The 20,068-nt window shown below is 51.6% G+C and overlaps 3 protein-coding genes across 3 annotated transcripts in view; all 3 read right to left on the bottom strand.

The window, feature by feature from the left end:
* ABL1 (ABL proto-oncogene 1, non-receptor tyrosine kinase) overlaps positions 1 to 1,520 on the bottom strand; it is a gene marked incomplete at its 5' end in the record, with an annotated part of 95,107 nt that extends 93,587 nt beyond the window's left edge. Inside the window, one exon of the mRNA XM_081103967.1 lies at positions 1,385 to 1,520. Coding sequence (XP_080960093.1) covers positions 1,385 to 1,520 — 136 coding nt within the window. The remainder of the gene's footprint in view (positions 1 to 1,384) is intronic.
* A 633-nt stretch (positions 1,521 to 2,153) lies between these two features.
* On the bottom strand, positions 2,154 to 2,252 carry LOC308528353 (uncharacterized protein; the record flags this gene model as incomplete). The annotated part of the gene is made up of 1 exon (XM_081103966.1): positions 2,154 to 2,252. One exon carries the CDS (start codon positions 2,250 to 2,252, stop codon positions 2,154 to 2,156), a length of 99 nt encoding a protein of 32 aa, XP_080960092.1.
* A 4,461-nt stretch (positions 2,253 to 6,713) lies between these two features.
* EXOSC2 (exosome component 2) lies at positions 6,714 to 15,939 on the bottom strand. The gene is made up of 9 exons (XM_081102853.1): positions 15,815 to 15,939; positions 14,485 to 14,586; positions 12,604 to 12,649; positions 12,280 to 12,369; positions 11,003 to 11,068; positions 10,481 to 10,549; positions 9,186 to 9,362; positions 8,471 to 8,599; positions 6,714 to 7,960 (listed from the first exon to the last, which is right to left on the bottom strand). Exons 1-9 carry the CDS (start codon positions 15,934 to 15,936, stop codon positions 7,880 to 7,882), a joined length of 882 nt encoding a protein of 293 aa, XP_080958979.1. The 5' UTR covers positions 15,937 to 15,939; the 3' UTR covers positions 6,714 to 7,879.
* Positions 15,940 to 20,068: the final 4,129 nt, after the last annotated feature.

Raw genomic sequence — 20,068 nt, 5'->3', positions numbered from 1 at the left:
TCACTAGCAATTTAAAATGTAAATAATTCACTTTACAAATGCTGAATTTGGGAAGCACCAGAACATATTACCATATTTGCCTGTCTAAAACCAATGCTAAAATATAACCAAATGTTTTAAGGCAAAGTAAAATCCAAGTACCCAGAACATTCAGATGAGGTGGATATTCTCAACTGTCAAATGCAAGTTCACTGAACAGAGACCTTTGTTTATTGTAGTCATCTATTGTTAAGAGGTATTTATGCTTGAATATTAAAGTTTATGTCGCTTGCACACATCTTTGCTTATAGAATTGGTGGGCTCAACCAATATCTATAATAATAAAAGCGTAATATGTTAATTAGACCGGACATCCTTCCAGATGTCCTTCCGGACGAAGCTGGGGCTGTGAGGGAAGCCTGGGTCCCAGGTGCCTGCAGGGGGGCCGGAGGGAAGCCCAGGTCCAGGGTGCAGGGCGGGAAGGGGGGGGGGGGGTTGGTAAGGAAGGCCTACTCTTGCACAAATTTCATGCATTATATAAAATTAGTTTTAATACAAAGTACCCAGTCTGAAAAATGTCAGGCTGCAAGTGTACAAAGAGGACCCTAATTAATTGGTTCGTGGTCCACTCATTACAAACATCTTCTAAGCTGACCCTTACTTAAAACTTCACGCAGAATTACTAGAAGTGAACAGTGTAACATGTACTGTCAGAACTCAATGCCAACTATGTCCATGAAAATGTCAAAGACCACTTTTTTGCCCCAAATGTCATCTGAAGCAGGGAGAGTGGAGGAGGAACTCTCGCTGCATCCATGGGAAAGGATTACCCCGGTATAGAGTAAAACAACGGGAGCCGGGTAACCATTCACATGCAATGCTGCTTCCCTGCCTGGTTCTCCCACAGCAGCTCCGGAGTGAGCACTTGTGACTGAAAAGGGCAAGAATATGGGTGCCAACGGGGACCCGCGGTTCTGCCGCTTTGGGGGGAGGACTGACAAACGCTCTCTGTGGATACAGTGGCACAGGCTCTGTGCACCTGCGGGGACCGGCCCAGCCGCAGGTTGGAGCAGAATCGTGGGCGGCGGATCCTGGGAAAGCGCTGAAGTCCAACCTCCTCAGGAAACTGGGAGAGTGAAATGGCTTGTCCAAGGTCAACCGACAGCCGGTGAGAGTCAGACAAGAAATAAGCAACTCAAAAACACCAACCAACCAACCACCGAATAGTGACGAACCGTCACCACGCAACTTTTTCTTCTGCAGAGAAACCAAGAAAGCTGCAGCAACAAGTTTTGGGGAGAAAGGGAAGGAGCCAACACCGGCGCCGTGGCTCCCGGCCCTCGTGCCTGCCTCCCCCCAGCTGTACACCGAGGGGAACGGCCCGGAGCGCGGGGCAAGCACTCACCATGCTCCACGAACACATTGCAGGGCGGGCCCCCGTGCCGGGAGGACTCCTTCTTCCCTGCGACCTTGATGAAGTGCAGGGCAGGCAAGCTCGGCCTCCGCTGGTCCCCAAGCACTTTTCCAGGCTGCTGCCCCATAAAGCCAGGACGGGGCCCCTTTCCGGAGGAGGGTCCACCACCTTGCAGACTGGCCCGGGCGCGGGCCGAGGACAACGGCCCACGTCCACGTGGGACTTCACAGCCACCGCCTGTCCGCGGGCCGGGAACTGAGGGCAGTCGCGGGGGGACCCCTTCCCTCACCCCGCGAGGGAGCCGGCCCGGCCGCCTTCTGGCTGACACGTGTCAGCAGGGGGTCCGCCTATCTTCGCGGTTTGTCAATCCGAAGTCATGGCAATGCCCCCCCAAAAAAGTTTCCTGGCCGTTCAGTGCCTTTGTACTGGCTGAAGAGCCGACGTCTTTCCAGGAGAAACACCTACACCAGGAAGATTCGCCGGAGACGCGGGAAAAGGGTCGGTGACACCCCGAGTCGTCGCGATGGTTCCCACACATCAAGGAAATGTCCACCGTCTTTGGAGGCGTCCCCGGAACTTTCCCCGTGGAAGTCACCCACCCGCTCGGTTCTTCTTCATTTTCCGACCAATTTCCTGACCAACCAGCTGCCGCGGCGGCTTGCCGACCCTGCTCCCCGGAAAAGGGCCCGCACGGGGCGCCCCGACTTCAGCGAGCGCGCGCCCCCGGCTCCGCGGAGGAGGAAGGCATGGCCGGCAGCTCCTAAGTCCGCTTTTTAAACGGCCGGTGAAACGAGTCCAGACTTCTCCTCCGCATGGAAGTTTGGGGCAGGGCTGGGACGAGGGGCGCCGTCGGTGACATTGGGAGAAGTCAGGGCATGAAGAGGCTCCCGGGAGCAACCTGGGGGAGGGGAGGCCCCCTGACAGCAGGGAGGGGGTTTTAATGGGGGGAGGGGGAGACGGGGGGCTCCGAGGCCAAACTTGGGGCTGCGAGTCGGACGGTCCGGCGCAGGGGCGGCTCGAGGTGAGAGGGAGGCTGCCGGTCGCGGCGCGGGCGGCTTACTCGGGCGACGCTCCTCCGCGTCGGGAAGCCGGGCGCCCCAGGTCCAGGGGGAAGAGACCACCCCCGGGGTCCCAGAGCCGGCGCAGGGCGGTGAGGGACCAAAGACTCTCGGGGCTCCGCAGCGGGGAGGCGGCGAAGGGGGGAGGAGGCCCGGCCGCCTCGGCTGCCCCGAGCCCGGGGGTCTCTGCCCGAGACACCCCCTCCCCCGGCCCCGGACGTTGCCGCAGCCGCCGGGCAGTCACATCCCCCGAGCTCCGCCGCGGGGCCCAGCCGTCCCCCGCAGGTAGGGGCCGTGGACAACGGCGGTGCTCCTCAGCCGCAGGACCTGGGAACCGGCTCCAGCTCCGGCGCTGCTCAGGAACGGACACTGACCCCCGCGGCCGCCATGATGGATTACGAGCCGCTCCACAACGAGGCCAGGCCCCGCCTCCGGCCCCGCCCCCAGCGGCGTCCGGCGCGCGCCTCGCGGGGACCGGGACCCTCCTGGCGCCGTTTTCGCGGCGCCGCCGCACCTTCCGGCTCTGTTCTTCTTGCCCACCAGAGCCCGCCCCGGCCCAACCTTTGAAATAGGATTTTTCTGAGGGCAAGATGAGTAGTAAGGAAGCACCCGCCTCCCCTGCCCCACCATTGGTCCCCGAGAATCCGGGTCATGTCTCCCTCCTGCGTCCTATTGGCCGATAAGGGCAATAAAGCTAGAGCTCCCAGCCAACCGTTTTCGGCGCAGCCCGCAGGGCATGTCGGGAGTTGTGGTCCGTAGCTTTCCCCCCTTGTCCGCGTGCACCCGCGACTTCTTGCCCTCTGCCCAGGCTCCTGAGTTTCGGTCCCACCCTCCTGGGAGCGGGTGGACTCTAGGCGGTCTCGCTTGGGGCTGACCAACGTCTACCCTGCGCGGGTTGCGAGACCCGCGAGGAGCCAAAGCAAGGAGAAAACTACGGTTTGGATTTTCCAAGAACCGGAGTTGAATTACTTCCTTGAGGCTCTTTAAGGGAGAAAATTTGGCTCGCTCCTGGAAACCAAGGTTTTTGGTGCCCACTCCCCAATCCTAAATTTCCACCTTTCCATCCCCAAGAAGCATAAATATGAGAACTAGAGAAAAATAAATGTCTGGAAAGCATCCGACATATTGCTAGAGAATTCTGTTTCTTTGGGGCATCAGGAGGCTAAGCCAGGCGCAATCATAGATGCTGAGCGGAACCTTGACGATAAAACCTCATTTCACAGGTGTACATGTATTCACATGAAAACATCCACTGTGTAAAGCCAAGGAATTGTACGGACTGTTGGCTACCAGGCCTACAGAGCTGACCAATGACCCAGACACAAACCCACACCTGTCAGAACCCATGTTCTGCAACTAAAAAGCACCCTGGTTCCCTACCCTTTACTCTCCATGTCTCCCAAAGTGCACCTGGCCAGGATATACCCATTTCTAATAGGATCCACTCACCGCAGCGCCTACTCTACACCAGGCACTGCTATGCTTTTCATACACAGTATTATCTCATTTAATCCTCACTAGAGCCCGATGAGGCATGAACTAGTCCCCGTTAAACAGCTGGGAAGAGCTTCAGAAACGTGACTTACTCAAGGTCACTTGCTTAGTATGTGACAAAGTCACGATTTGAGTCCAGTTGATGTTGCTCCAAAACCCATGGTTTTCTACTGTGCCACTCAGTATCAAATAACTGTTGGCCTAATTAGACACTGATTTTTTAATAAGTTGCTACTAATATTAGGGGAAAACCACAGCCAAATTATAGGTCTTATACATTATCTTGTTATATATTTTGGAAATATTTCTGTTGGATTGGGAAATGTTTTACATAGGCTTCAAGAGTCACCTGGAGGAAGTGAATATGAAGCACATGAAAGAAAATTTGTGCACAGATTCAGAGCTGGAATTTATATTCAGATGTTAACTGGTTTATCTTTGCTCTGTCACAAAACAATCTGGCTGACAAACTTGGTCCTGGCTTATAGATCACTCTTAAAACTTCAAGACCTGTATTCCTTTATTTACCCATTATCTCATCCTGAGTAGTACCACCCTAATTTTTCTTTTTGGAGACTTGCTTTCTTTCTTTTTTTTTTTTTAATATATTTTATTGATTTTTTTACAGAGAGGAAGGGAGAGAGATAGAGAGCTAGAAACATCGACAAGAGAGAAACATCGATCAGCTGCCTCCTGCACATCTCCCACTGGGGATATGCCCGCAACCCAGGTACACGCCCTTGACCAGAATCGAACCCGGGACCCTTCAGTCTGCAGGTCGACACTCTATCCACTGAGCCAAACCGGTTTCGGCAACTTGCTTTCTTTTTATTTCTATTCATGTTTTCACAATTTCCTGCTCATCTTCATTCTCTAGTTTAAAATTGGACAATCAGGTAACTCTTTTTAACACACACTTCTTGAACTAACAATTCATTCAGGACGCACATTTATTGAGCCCCTGTGTATCAAGCACTGTTCTAGGGGCTAAGATACAATACAGGAGGGTAGAGGAGAGATGACAACTCATCCCTGTTCTCCAAGAGCACACTTGGAGGGAATGACAGGAAATAAGCAAAATGAGTAACAATCCAAAGTATGTCTTAATGCTGGAATAAAATTTCTAGACCCATTCCTTTCACAATCAGTCCAGCCCATTCTCTGGATTGCTCTGACACCTCTCTAGAGCTTAAAGCTATTCCTCATTCAGTTGTTAATGGGCTTAATCCAGTCTTCTAACTCCCTGAATCGCTTTTTTCACTTTTAGGTGGAGTCATAACTGCCAACTTTACAAGGTTATCAGGAGGATCAAATGAGATCTTGGTTTTCCACAAAGATTGAAATTATGCTTTATTAAAGTCAGTATAGAGGTCAGCTGTACTTAACCAAAACACTTATCCCAAATCTCCATTTCCTACTTTAACCATTTTCTAATTTTAGGTGAGCCCCAAGCCCAGGCTATATTTTTAGAGATTGACTATACTTTTTCACTCTGTGTATAACACTGTAGAATATTTTTGAGGACTTAAAACTAGAATCCAGAGCCCAGGTAATCCTGACAGATCCACCAAGTTGCTAAAGGGTTTCAGTACCATTATAATTCATCTATCCAGTGGTCGGCAAACTGCAGCTCGCGAGTCACATTGAGGCTCTCTGGCCCCTTGAGTGTGGCTCTTCCACAAAATACCGACTTCTGCGCATGGGCCACAAAGTTCAATCGCACTGTACATGTGCGCCCACACGTGGTATTTTGTGGAAGAGCCACATTCAAGGGGCCAAAGAGCCGCAGTTTTGCCGACCACTGATCTATCCTATTCCATTCAGTTTATTCCATTTCTTCTGCCCGCTGGAATAGTACATTTAACAAGGGCGCCCTCTAGTGGGCCACAGGAAATAACTACTAAACCGCGCTTTTAGCCTTCTGTTATTTCTACTTTGTAGGTACCACCCTTCAGCAGATACTGAATGAACAGCACAGGTAGGCAGCTTGAGAGAGAGAATTGAGGATAACTTTCAACAAACTTACATATGGCCCTGGTTAAAACCAAACCAGGGACTCGGGTTCCCATCTTTTCTTATTCCCTTCTCTCAAGAGGCATATGGCCTGGCCTGCGTTCTCAAAAATTCTATAGGCTGTTGCAAATCTCAAAGTTGCAACAACCTATAGAATATTCAGTTGTCTGCAAACTCCTCAAAACAACTGATACACTTGGAATGAAAAAGAATAAGATTTTTTAAAAAGCTATTGAGTATTATATACGAGAAATATACCCTTTATGCCTGGCTGATGTGGCTCTGTGATTGTCGACCTATGAACCAGGAAGTAACTGTTCAATTCCCCGTCAAGGCACTTGCCCAGACTGTGGGCTCAATCCCCAGTAGGGGGTGTGCAGGAGGCAGCCTATCAATGATTCTCTCTCATTATTGATGTTTCTATCTCCCCTATCCCTTCCTCTCTGAAAATAAAAAAAATTAATTTTATATAATATATATAAAATATTTATATATCGGATCATATATGTGTGTATGTGTGTGTGTGTGTATACACACACATATACACACCTCTTAATTCAAAAACAGCCAAATTGTATTTCAAAATTGTCAAAAACAGTATTCCATGTTACTACCATTGAAACTATCCAAGGTTTAAATTTTACTAGGTGAGCCAAGTAGAGTAGTTAGGGCCTCTGGCAGAATTTATATCTGCTATGCCCTCCTTCAACTGTACTCAGTTCTCAAGTATTACAAAAAACACAAGAACAGAAAGTGCCTTTAAACCATTTTTTTGACATCAGACAAACCAATGCACAGGAATTCTGGCATTTCTTAGTAACTCGGCATCTTGCCCTGGCCAGTGTGGCTCATTGGTGATCTCTAAAGCTGGGAGATCACCTCTCGATCAGTAAGGGAGACAGGCTGCTGGGGGATGCTGGACACCAACAGGTGGCAGGTCCCATGCCCAGTCAGGACACATACCCAGGTTGGGGCAAATGTGGGAGGCAACAGATCGACATTTCTCTCTCACATCAGTATTCTATCCCCCTTCCTCTCTAAAAATCAATTTTTTTAAAAAAAAGTTAATGCATTGCTACTTTAATTATATAGGAGGAACATCCAAAATATTCATTCTATTATCGATAATTCAACTTCTTACAAATCACCCTCAATGGCAGGACAGAGTAAGGCAGCCTGGTGTGGATGCACTTGAATCTATCACTAGAAGGAACATGCGAAGGGAAGATTCCAACCCAGCAAAAGGCTGCTTGGTTAAGTTTATTCTTCCGACTGCTGGGTTAACCTTACCAACTACATTCAATGTTGTACTTGTGCTGCAGAGGGAGTGGGAGCGGAAGCCAAAACAGACAATTTAGGGTCAAGGAGCCATTTTTGTTGTTGTTGCTGCTTTATTGATTTTAGAGAGAGGGATAGACAGAAACATTGATGAGAGAGGGAGACATCAATCGGCTGCCTCCTGCACGCCCCCTACTGAGGATCAAACCTGCAACCTGGACATGTGCCCTGACCAGGAATCGAACCAGGGACCTCTTGGTTCATGGGTCGATGCTCAACCACTGAGCCATACAGCCAAGCTATAAAGGCAATTTCTTGATGCACTGTGCTTTGTGAAGTGATGTTTAAGTAGAAAAGGAAAGATTCTTCGTATTATTCCAGATGGAAGCCCACTTGGAACACTGCGTACTTTTGAAGATGCAAAACCAGCCAAGTGCTGGGATGTGCAAGCGGCCCAAGCGGCCAGCAGCGCAGTTCGCCTCGCCCAGGTCGGGCCTTCGAACAGAAGAAAGCAGGCCTGTGGTGGAGGCAGCCCAGTGTAGGTCCCTGATGAGGTTCGGAGCCACACACGGAACTACAACTCAGATTCTTCACTTTCAAGAGCTGCTCTGTCAGGCACAGTCCTGTCCTTCAGACACTTCGCCTAGCCCTCCTGTTCTAAAAGTCTCTGACGCGTTTCCATCACAATCTCTTCCATTATTTCTGGCTTTAAGATGTCTTTAATCTGAAAAAGAAAGGAAAAAGTATTTATTCAGAAAAGAAACCAATCACAGCAGACCATCAAATCAGGCCAAATGCAGAAAGCAAGCATGGTTAACATAAGCCTTCCATCTTTCTTTCTATGTTTCATTTACCAGAGGCTAAGTAATACCGGCTATGATCTGCTAGAAAACTCTCTGGGATACAGTTGACAAGAATAAGATAGGTTTCCAGCACTCACTAAAGAGAGAGCTGAAATCGGAATGGGCAAGATGAAGTCCAGGGGTTGCTGTCTTACCTTCATGCCCCAAACCCTTATACTGACACTACACACTGAGACTATTACAAGTATCTTGGGGAAAGAGCTCCCAGACGCTCATTAAGGCTGTCCACCCGATCGGTTCACACTGCTGGACACAGCAAAGGCATCTGGGGGATGTGCTTGCCATCACCGAGTAAACGCTGGAGCCAATGGATAAATATGCAATACCTGCTCCCAGACCAGTGAGGAGAAGGGAAGCTCTGGGAGGAGTACCTGATGTGGAAGGGATGCCTCATAGCAATACAGGATGCTGGTATCATACAGCATCATCCTCTGAGTTACCAGCGAGACGATACAGTTCCGAAGCCGGGAGATCACCTCTCGATCGGTAAGGGAGACAGGCTGCCGGCGGATGCAAAGGGAAAGGGGAGGGAAATAGAAACAGGACCAAAATAAGTGAACGGTCACAGCAAACCATAGAAATTGTTTATAACTCAGTTATCACTCTGGGACTCCAAACCAATCAAATGGCTAACTCCAAGCAGGATTCACAAAAATGGCTCCTTGCCCTGCCCAGTGTGGCTCAGTTGGTTGGCAAATCATCCCATACAACGAAAGGTCGCTGGTTCTATTCCTGCTAAAGGCGAGTACAGGAAGAACCTATCGATGTTTCTCTCTTTCTCTCTCTCTTTCTCCCTCCTCCGTCCCCCTCCCCTCCCTAAAATCATTTTTAAAGCATATCCTCAGGCAAGGATTTAAAAAAGGATGGCTTCTTCAGTGGCTCTTCATTCAGCGACTACCCTACCACTGTGCCATCTGTTGCGGACCTCATCTCTTCAGAAAGAGGGCAATACAATGTTCACGAAACACTTCACACTAACAGACGACAGCAATAATAGAGCTAAACACAGCAAGCCCCACCCGCCGCAGCAGCAGAAGGGAGACCAAGTGCCACTCCACCCCCGCGGCTGCTGTGGTGTTCACGCACCTCCAGGTTTGCAACGAAGCCCCCTGCATCTTCTTCTTTGTGCTCAGGTGTAGGGTAGATCCAGATGAAGCCATTGTTACCCAGAATCACCGAGGCACCACAAGGCAAGTCATGGAAGTGAGTCTTCTGCCGCTTCACCAGGGAGGGGGAAACCTGGACCAATACACCCTGACCTAGCTAGAGAAATACATCACAGATCAGGTCACTGTGGATCATCAGTGAGGCGGAGGAAAAGCAGGTTACAGAACGCATGTCCCAGTTACAGTGGAATCAGGGTCCTTCTTGTTAGTAGCTTGTGGCTGGTCACCCATCCGCACACACACAGTGATTATTCAGAGAACACTTCTAGGTGCACAGGTTGCTGACATATCCCGAGAGAAGGTGACTTTCAATATCCTTCTCTGCCACTGTCCCACTCTAAGCTAGGGCTGGGGCGCTGGCTGTTAGAGAAGCTGGAGCCAGTGAGGACCTGGCTCGAGTCTCTTGTAGGCCAAGAAGCCCTGTTCTGCTGCACCCCGACCCCGACCACCTATCTCGCCCACAAGATGTGTAACACTGGGCCTAGGGGACCGACCAAGGGCGCACATCCACCCCTGGTTCTGATAGGACAGCCCAAATCCCACACCCGGCTGAGGGAGGGTCAGCAGTACCCAGGCCCAAAAGGTCAGCGCATGCAGGGCAACCATTTCACCTCCTACTTGAAGGACATGAACATGGTTGGCTGTAGCCACTCCATTAAGGGAAGGAAATGAAAAGGTTCATTCCGATAAAGCCAAGACACTAACAAGTTATAATTTGTTTTGGGAAGTATGCTGTCATTTTAAAAAATAGCCTCAATAATGTAACCTCATAGAAGCAAAGCAGTAAAACTTCATTTAGAGGCTCAAGTGAACAATCGTTCCTAGCGATAATATCCATTTTATTGATTAGACATTTGTCCGAGTTGGACAGTCCTGTTTCGTCAGTCCGAGACTTTCCTTTGTGCCACGGCTGCCTCTCAGCCCTGGCCCAATGCAGAGCTGCAGCGCCCAGGGGGAGGGAGCAGACAGCAGGGCCTCAGGGTCCTCGGTCATAGGGGCTCCTGCCAGAACAATCTCGTCAGTAAAAAAAGGTAAGAATTGTCATTCACCACAACGCTACTGACCCATGGCTGTGTGAGGCAATCACTAGGGGGACGCCAGCCTGGGGCCCTAACTTCTGGGGTTCTTCAGGTCAGAATCCCAGAGAGCGCCGAGGATTCAGAAATGGACCTGAAGTCTCGGTCAGCAAACAGGACCAGCAAGGGCCCAGCTTACCTTTCCGTATTTCAGGCTCCTCGTGTGCAGGGAAACAGCTCCGTCAGAGAACACTGCCTGCACCTCAGCCTGGCCAGGGCGATGAAGGAACACACATTCTTCATGCCATCTGCATCCCGTGTCTATGCCCGCACCGCCCCCCATCCTTTCCTCCCACCCAACTGTCCCGCGTGGCAGTCCTGGGCCGGGAGGACATCGCTGTGACCCAACCTCTCCCTCTTACTTGTCATGAGTATCTTGCTATGAACAACTTTTCCTACTCCCTGGGATAAAAGCTAATGTCATTAAGAAAATGTGAGTAAGCTTAAAGCACAGGCCACCATTAGCTATAAGCAGTGACTTAGCCGCCCAGATGTGAACAAGAGCTGCAGAGCCCGCCTGCGTGAATACTGGAGCAGGGCTGCGGCAGAGCCCCTGACACTCCATCTGGGACTCAGATGTGTCTCCTGTGGGAAACACAGTTTAAGCCCCACTTCCCAGCCCCACAGAAGCACAGAGGCTGCAGTGCACGGTGCAGGATACACTGATGAGGTCCCCTTCCTGCAAGAAACCTCTCATGGCCAGCTCATCCTCTGCCGATCTTCTCCTCTGAAACACACACAGGCAGGACGTTACTAAGTCAGCTCCTACAGAGGGGCCTCTCTGCTTCCTTTTCCTCACTCGCTTCGAGATCTCCGAAAGCAGTCACAGCACCCAAACACCCACGTAGGTCACCCGTGCCCCTCAAGGAGACGAGAGAGACAACCACTTACAACCTTCCACGGCTCTTCTCCTTCTCCCTCCTCTGAAAGTATTCAAGCTCCGGACATGATATTCAGAACCCTCCGAATACAGCCCAGCCTCCTTTCCCAGCGACCTGCCCCGGCAGCCCTGCTCGCTCCAGCAGGAACCGACCGCCTCCAGCCTGTGTCTTTGCTCACACATTCCCCTTCCTCTCAGATATCCTGAGTTCATCCTGAAATTCTACCCATCCTTCAAGGACCCACTCTAGTGCCCACTTTCCTACGCATTTCCTTCACTGAAATCAATCCTCTTTCTGTACAACCCACACTGGCTTGTGCTTCGGCTGCCAGTATTTGGATGTCATCGCACTCCCCTGGTGGTCTGTAAGCTTTCAGGACTCAATCATGCCTCCTTTGTCCTGCACTCTCCACAGAACCCAGCACAGGGCGGAGGGAAAGGGAAACCATGGCATTTTACAAAAGGCTGCAGTTGCCTGGAGTAACCCAATGCCACCCAATTCCTGGAATCAAATCTAAACGCAAAACACACTTTTCAAGAAACACTTCTGTGCAAAGCTGATGTTCCCAGAAGGAAAACGGTTAGCACCAAGCCTGAGCGCTGCCTTTTCCAACTCTCTTTTGGGGGTTCCTCCCCATGGACACTCCGGATCCTACTACACCCCAACTGCTGCCTATGTGGGGAGGCCTGGGCCAAGTGAAAAGCCTGCGTGTACATCGGGCAGCAAACTTCACAGCAGACCAGGGGTCCTCAAACTTTTTAAACAGGGCCAGTTCACTGTCCCTCAGATCGTTGGAGGGCCGGACTATAGTTTAAAAAAAAACTATGAACCAATTCCTATGAACACTGCACATATCTTATTTTGAAGTAAAAAAACAAAACGGGAACAAATACAATATTTGTATTTGCATGTGGCCCGCGGGCCGTAGTTTGAGGACCCCTGCAGCAGACCAACAGGAGTAAACGGGGCCACCTCAAGGTAAAGCAGAGTCCTCTGGTGGAGCAAAAGACCAGAGCTCCCGGCAGCAGAGTACACAGGCCCAGCTGCGGCCCCTCACCAGCTCTCCTCCTGGAAGGTTCATGGATGACAGAAGCAAGACTGAATCCAGCCTGGAGTTCGTCTCCACCTTCCACCTCTTCTGTTGAACCTAGAAACAGAAAGAAATTCCACGCCTGGACACATACTCCAGGGCCAAGACCTCACAACATGAGTGACCAATAATCCCCCAAATAACAAGCCACCTGTTTACGTCTCAGGTCACAAGCAAGGGCCAAACACAGTGACTGCTTCGTTCAGGTAACTGCACACAGAATGCCCGTCCCGCTCGTTAAGTCACCAGGGTGCTTTTACTACGAAAAGACCAAGATGACAGCGACTTTACCTCTGTGATCCTCCCCACTACGATGTCACCCACTTCACCATTGTATCTGAAAGATAAAACAAATGGTGATCCATCAGTGGACTTGAGTACAAAGCCAGGCACTACTTGAGATTTCAGTTAGACAGGACGAGGGCCTCGAGTCGGTCCCACATTTAGTGACTTCCAACACCTATGCTGCTGGGACTTATTCTCGGGCACTGGTCACTTCCAACATTCCTAGGAGACACAGTCTTCGTTAACTATTCTCAAGCAAACATTTACTACAAGCAGTTCATGAAGCCTGAACCTCTATTTTGTCACCTACATGACAATGATAATGGGATATTTTATCATGGAATACCTTCCGGTGGGCTACGGAACACAGGCGGGTTCTGCATCAGCCAAGGGAGGAGAGAGGAGAGTGAGACCGCACACCCCCCAAACCCGTCTACCCACTGTCTCCCCCACCCACTGGCTGCCCGTCCCGGCCTCTTTGCTAGCTCTTCACTCCAATCCCAGTGACATGCTGAAGGCTCCGTCCCTGGGCCTTCTCTTTCCAGCCCACACTCACCCCTTTGTGAGCTCATCCAACCTAAAGGCACGGGACTGTACCATTCCCCTGAATTCCAGACTCCCCAGCACCTCTAGTAGGCATGACTAATAGGCATTTTCAAATGTAACAGACCTAAAACAAAGCTTCCCAGCAGTCACCCTCCTCCATGACAAACTGATCCCCTCCCAGTGTCACCATCTCAGTAAATGACAACTCATCCTCCAGCTGCTCAAGCCAAAAACCTTAGGATCTTAAGAGGAGTTCTTGAAAGATAGAAATCTCAATATCAGTGTCTCTGTCTCTCTCGGACAAGTCCAGCAAATCCTGGCTCTACCTTCAAAATACACACAGAAAATAAAGGGCATCCCACTTGGAAAGGAAGAAGCAAAGCTATCTTTACTCACAGACATGGTCTCATATTTAAAAAACAACAACACTGAAAAATAAAATATCCAACACCCTTTCATGATAAAAACACCCAGGACACAAAATACATACAGAATTAATCACTCTCCACTTCTACTGCTACCACCTTAGTCCAAGCCACCATCACTTCAGCTGGTAAGCCCCAGCTATCTCTGCAAGCCTGTCCCTGTCCCCCTTCAATCTCCCCACAGCAGCCGGAGTGATTTCATCAAAACAGAAGTCAGATCATGTCCTTCTTCTGCTCCACCCCCTCCAGGGGCTTCCTGGATTACACAAGTGAAGTCAAAATGCTTTTCAGGGCTGCAGGGCAGGCCAACCACCAGCTCAGCTCCTACTCTCTCTTGCTCACTGTTCCAACCCCAGTGGTCTCCCTTCTGGGCGGGGCTGGCCTACACTGAGCCCTGGGCTGAGTACTTTACATGCACCTTTTCAATGGGCTCTAATAAAAACCGTAGGAGCGCCCTGGCTGGTTTGGCTCAGTGGATAGAGCGCCAGCCTGTGGACTGAAGGGTCCCGGGTTTGATTCCAGCCAAGGGCACACGCCTGAGTTGCAGGCTCGATCCCCAGTAGGGGGTGTGCAGGAGGCAGCCGATCAATGATTCCCTCATCACTGATGTTTCTCTCTCCCCCTTTCCCTTCCTCTCTGAAATCAATAAAAATACATTTAAAAAAACCCACAAAAAAAACGCAGGTGCTAGGTTGTGATCTTACCCTCCTTTTACAGAGGAGGTAGCAAAGGTTTGGAAAGGCCAGGCACTGTGGGGGAATCTTCGAAGCCCGCACTTTCCTAGCCACCTATGCATGTTCCAAATCGCAGACCCCCAGAATGACAGGGCAGGCGGGTGAGGGGGGGGGGGGCAGAAAAGGCCTGGCTGTGCAAGGTGGGCGCCACAAGACAGAGAATACACACCTTTTGTTCTCACCTGGTTTTCAAAGCTTTCACACAGATCAACTTGTTTACTCTTTCCACAGAACCAGCCACAGAGGCAATCAGTTTCTCTTCCCCCATGTAAGTCCCATGGCCCCTGTTGCAAGAAGAAGACATCGAGGATACCAGGGTCACACCTGAGATGCGCTCTCCCGTCAGGAACAATGTATTCCCCCAGCTAACAGGCTCCTCCCCGCTCGGAGACCGGCTTTTGTGCGACTGCTCTCTCTGCCTAGCACACTTCCTCCTCTAGAGAGCTCCGTGGACATGCCCCTCACCTCACTCAGGTCTACACACACGGCGCTTTTTCCATCAGGCCTAGCTGACTGCCCCCGTTAAAATCGTCCCCTACCCCACGGCTACCAGCCCACCATATTCCCAACCACACGCCACTTCGTCTGCTCAACTTTTCATTTTTTTCCCCCACTGGATTCACCACCAAACATCCTGAATAACTTGTTTGTTGTGCTTATGGTTTATCATGTCTCTCCCGGTTAGAATATAAACTCCACCACCAGATTTCTCAGGATCCAATAAGCTCAAACTAAAAGGTGAATGGGCAATTCTGTAAATGCTGTACCCTTCTTAGATGTGCAGGTGCACTTCTCCCCAGAAAATAAAAGGGGAAACACCATTAGTGTTTATCTACGATGGTGGTATCATGGTGGGCTTTGCTTCTTCACATAAGGATCTTATTTAATCCTCGTTACCCTATCAAATAGTTACTGTTATTAGCACTATTTTCCAGATGAGGAAACCGACTTTTGGAGAGGAGGTACAATTCATGGGGTGGCAGGACTGGAACCCACACTGTCGGACTCCAGGGCCTCCCCTCTTAACGACGACATACTGCACTGCGCTCAGCTTCGAAGGGGTACCCTTGGGTGCCTGTAGCACAATACACGTGTTTGCCCTCAGCCCAAACAAGTGCTGATTCCGAAATGGTGCACCTGGGTAGGAGATGACGCCAAATCAGGAGTCCGCTGTCCCCACTAAGAGGCCCCTGCTCCGAACCCTCCCCGTTTTCCAGGTCTCCGGCGAGGAAGGCTCAGAGAATTGGGCCTCAGGCCGAGGAACCAAGACCCATGGCCAGCAGAGGACGGGAGAGAAGGGCCCCAAGGGTCTGGGACAAACGCACACGGGGACACACAGGATGCGGGGAGCAGCAGCCCAAGGCCTTGTAAAGCGGGGATGCTCGTGAGATGCATTCGGGGTTCCGAGGGCGCTTCATCACCGGGGACAGGGGCCCAGGTTGTGGCCAGCGGGCCACGTGCAGAGCCCAGCAACCGCCCTTCGTGGCCCCGAGCCCCCAGGTCCCCACGCACCGCATGAAGCCCGTGTCCGTGGTGATGGTGTCCCCCGGCACCACCAGATGTTTCTTAGTCTCGCGGCCCAGGCTCTCGCTAAGAGGCTTGCGAGGGACCGGGAGCCTCATCTCCATCGCCATCTTGGCGCCAATGAATTGCGCAGGCGCGACCGGGCCGAGAGCCACGAGATCTCGTTCCGCAATTCCCGGCCGACGCTCGGGGAGGGGGCGGGGCCTCGGAGCAGCAGCCAATGGGAACGCGTGCTCTGGCGTCCATGATCACTATTGGCAACAGTTAGGCTCACATTAAGGGAAGGAGGGAGCAGCATCGCCATTTTTACTACGGGAAGCCTGCACCTGGGTAATAAAAGCTCATGTACGGTGTTGGACTTCTTGCCAAAACGGCCTCGCAGTCATCGTCCAGTTTATGGTTTTCCAGGGTCAGAGATAATTGAGAAATGGCCCTCTGAGTTTCCTTCCAGCTCATTGTGTGAATGAGCGCAGGAGGACCACACTATGGACGGAAAGAAGAGCCCGCTTTCGTGCTGCTCCTACTAGTAGTGCCGCCAGAATTCCACATCACAGCCGCCCCGTGGGGCTGGCTCAGCACCCACCATCATCTTCACCCCCGAACGGTGCTCTGGGTGCCGCTTCGTTCTTTCATGGCGACTTTTGAATGAGCTGATTTACTCTAACACTTCTTTTGTAAAAACAAGAAACTGAGAAAACATTCAAACCTTGCAAGGCAGGTACATTTGGTAGGCAAGTGGGCACATAATGCGAAGATCTTCGCTGATATTTCCTCAGACCTGAATTGAGTGCTCTCTGTGTTCTAAGGATTCAGTGGTGGAGAGAGAGATACGTGTGTGTGGCTCTGTCTTCAAGTCCTGTTTAACAGGAGCACTTCCCCCTCCATTCTCCCCACCCTCTACCCTTCCCCCTCACCCTTGCCCTGCGCGGTTTATAGCATTCACACCAAACGTCAGGGAATTGGAGATGATCATTCTTCAGGCACATGGACCCTAAAGAGGATTGAATGAAATAAGTTGCATCAGTCCTGTGCACTGTGTTCACAAAATCAGGCTTGCTGCCTCCTGAAGACCCATAGACTAATTGTTTGCTAAATCTCTAAAGAGACAGCATTTTTTTCACCTAAGCAAAGCTCATGACTGCGAGTGTGAGAAGGGTCCACCTGTTGAGTCCAGCCTCGACCATAAGAGGGCGGTAGTGTCCTTTGAGCGGCTAGGGAGGTAGGCCTGGGAGTTCCAGTTGGCCAAGGAAGGGGTATAGTCTTCACATTATTCAGTTTCATCCTCGGAGGGATAGACATAACCTTAATCCCTCCCATTCTCACAGCACTCGCATTTACAGAGCCTGACACGATGGCATTATGGATACTGTTCAGTCTGTTTTGGCAGCTATAACAAAATACCCTCGGCTGAGTGGCTTATAAACAACAGAAATTTACTCCTGACAGTTTGGGAGTTTGAGAAGTCCAAGATCAAGACATTGGCAGATTGGGTATCTGGTGAGGGTTCGCTTCCTGGTTCATAGATAGCTGTCTTTTCACTGTGTCCTCACTTGGCTTGAGGAGTGAGGGAAGGCTCTGGGGTCTGTGTTATAGACACTAATGGAATTCATGAGGGCTCTTTCCACCTTTTCCTCTTGCTCCTCCGCCTCCTAATTGACCGCACTGCTTCCCCGTGTGGCCCTGTGTGCTATGCCCTGCCTCCAGATTCTAGGGAATTGTGAGTATTGCAAATTTTTCATGACCAGATTCCTGCCGGCTCATCCTTGTACCTCCAGCAGGGGGAAATGTCTGCAGCTGACTTATTATATGCATTTAGACTGCAATTACAGCCTACTGACACCAGGTGGGTTCTGGTTCCTGTGATCTGTAGGGTTGGGGTGGGGGAGAGCGCTTAATGCTACGTCACCCATTTGGTTAGATGCCTGGGTGGGGGCTGCAGTGGGAGGATGGTAATGCCAGGGGCCACCAGAGGCATCAGAAACCTGGGGGTGAGGTATCAAAGCAAAGGCAAGGTTTGTGATGGGAGCGGGAGGAGGAGAACCAAGGGTGACTTCCCCCACGGCCCCCCTGGAAGGAAACCCCAGATGGGATATGCAAATGAATACATTAAATGTACATTTCTGCCCATGCCTCTGCCTGCTAGGGTGCAGTCCCCAAAGTACGGGGATCTTTGGGAGTACACACCTGAAACTCCAAAGGGGGGTGTCCTGTGTGAGCCAGTGTGCATTCAGCGTCTACAGTTGCGTGTGTATATGTGCGCACGCGTGTGGCTAGATGAGGATGTCAGTAGCCTAAAAGGGTGACACCCTCACGGCTGGCGTGTGCTGGAACACAGGTGTGAACTCACTGCCCGGCGTCATACGCCCCTGGAGGGAGGAGCCAAGGCCTGGCCCTGCATGGATGGCCTCTCTCCTCTTTGGTCCTCCTCAAGGAAGCTCTGAAGTGGGTGTCTGAGCATTTGGGAATTCTATGCATTGGGAGGGCACTTGGTGTCCATCTTGGTCTCCCCCCACTGGCTGCTTGAATTCCTTCAAGTTGTCCATGAACATGGGGGCAAGGGGTGGAGGGAAAGTAAGTAAAAATGTTGGGGAAGTGACAAAGTGGGACCCTATATTTGAGAGTCAGCTGGAAAGTGGGAGTCAGCCCAGCTCCTCCTGAGGTGTCCTAGAATCTGGAGGCAGGTTGCTTTGCCTGTGGGAGTTGACACCCCATTTGCGACAGGAAGATTCTTCCTTATAGATGGCACAATGGACAACTCCTCCCACCCCCTCTCCAGCTTCCAGGCACTCTCCATATTTCCTTTTCATGTAGACAAAAGCGTCAGCCCATTCAGATGCTAAGTGATAAATGCTCCAAGTAATTTTTATTTTAGAATACAAGAGAGGTACAAATGTATTTACAGTTATACATATACAATCAAATAATATATACCACAGTTTTTGTAAATATCATTTTAGGTAAATATTTACAAAGTTAAAGTGACCATTTTCTGGAAGTAGAACACAGTTTCTTGAAAACTCTATACATTTTATACTTTTCATTAATATTATTATAGTTTCTTTATCTTACAAAACGCCCTACGGAAATACTGGTAAGTGCCTGGAAGGTGGGAGAGATGACACCAGAGGGCGCTCAGGGCCGAACTCGGGGAAACTTGGGACAGAGCAAGGGAGAGCGTGGGCAGCAGGGTGGACCCCCACCCCACGCACACCCCCACTCCGCGCAGACAGCCAGTCTGTCCCTCCTCCTGCTGGAGTGTGGCGAGGACGGGCAGGAAAACTTCCCTTTCCCAACCATGATGTCAGAGCTGAAGGGGAGGGGGCCTCGGCCCAATTCTCTCATTTTATAAATGGAGGAAGGGGAAACAGGCCCAAAGAGGGGCAGAGTCTTTCCCGGGTCCCACAGTGGATTTCCGTTTGCCTGCACCCTCCGCATTGCCAAGTACTCGTGCCTCATCCATCCTCTGGGAGCCGCGTAGGGGTTGGAGAAGGAAGGTGGCCTGAAAGTGACCGGCCCCGCAAGGGCAGTGCGGGTCTCTGTGGGCCTCCTCGGGCTGCCACGCTCTCAAGTGACTGCGGACACTGAAGACAACAGCCCCAAGAGGCAGGATGGGGAGACAGCTGGGCGAGCGCCAGCCACACTGGGACAGGGGGTCGCTCTCCTTCCATTGCCAGCACACCGTTCTCGGTGGGGGAGGTGGAGGTCCCTTCCCCGCTTGGGGCCCTCGGAGACCTGCAGTCCCTTCTCCTGCCACCCACGAGGGGGATGCCAGCTTGGACGCCCGGCTCGATAGGAGGAGGGACACTGGGGAGTTAGGGCTTGGGGACCACCCACCCCAACGGGAGGCGGCCGAGCCGCTGCAACCCATGGGCGGCCCCGGGAAAGGAACGTCGTCCCCAGGGTCCTCATCTGAAAAACGGGCGAAAAGTGTACGCCCGGGGCTCACTGTTGGCGCGCACCGACACTGCGGGGTCCCCCGGCCGCTTCCGGCCCGGAGATTCAGTCCGAAGGGCCCGCAGCTGGGCGCGGGGGCGCTGCTGGCGGGAAGGCGGGGGGGGGGGGGCGGGGGAGGGCGGACACCACGGCCGGCAGGTGGGGGCGCGGGCGGGTGCGGGCGGCGCTCACAGCACCACGGCCGGCAGGTGGTGCGCGTGGGGTGCGGGCGGCGCTCACAGCACCATGGCCGGCAGGTGGGGGTGCGGGCGGCGCTCACAGCACCATGGCCGGCAGGTGGGGGTGCGG

The sequence above is a fragment of the Myotis nattereri genome (genome assembly GCF_964212035.1).
Source record: "Myotis nattereri genome assembly, chromosome: 12".
NCBI classification, from domain to species: domain Eukaryota; kingdom Metazoa; phylum Chordata; class Mammalia; order Chiroptera; family Vespertilionidae; genus Myotis; species Myotis nattereri.
Note: the sequence above shows the minus strand (reverse complement) of the source record. Positions and strands in the feature narration are given on the sequence as shown.

What these genes read in the sequence shown, in the direction of transcription:
- EXOSC2 (XM_081102853.1), bottom strand. Translation starts at nt 15,936, where the DNA reads ATGGCGATGGAGATGAGGCTCCCGGTCCCTCGCAAGCCTCTTAGCGAG. An exon ending in ACGGACACGGGCTTCATGCG is followed by an intron (nt 14,587 to 15,814) that starts GTGCGTGGGGAC and finishes TTCTTGCAACAG; the next exon opens with GGGCCATGGGACTTACATGG. An exon ending in GGAGCCTGAAATACGGAAAG is followed by an intron (nt 9,363 to 10,480) that starts GTAAGCTGGGCC and finishes GTATTTCTCTAG; the next exon opens with CTAGGTCAGGGTGTATTGGT.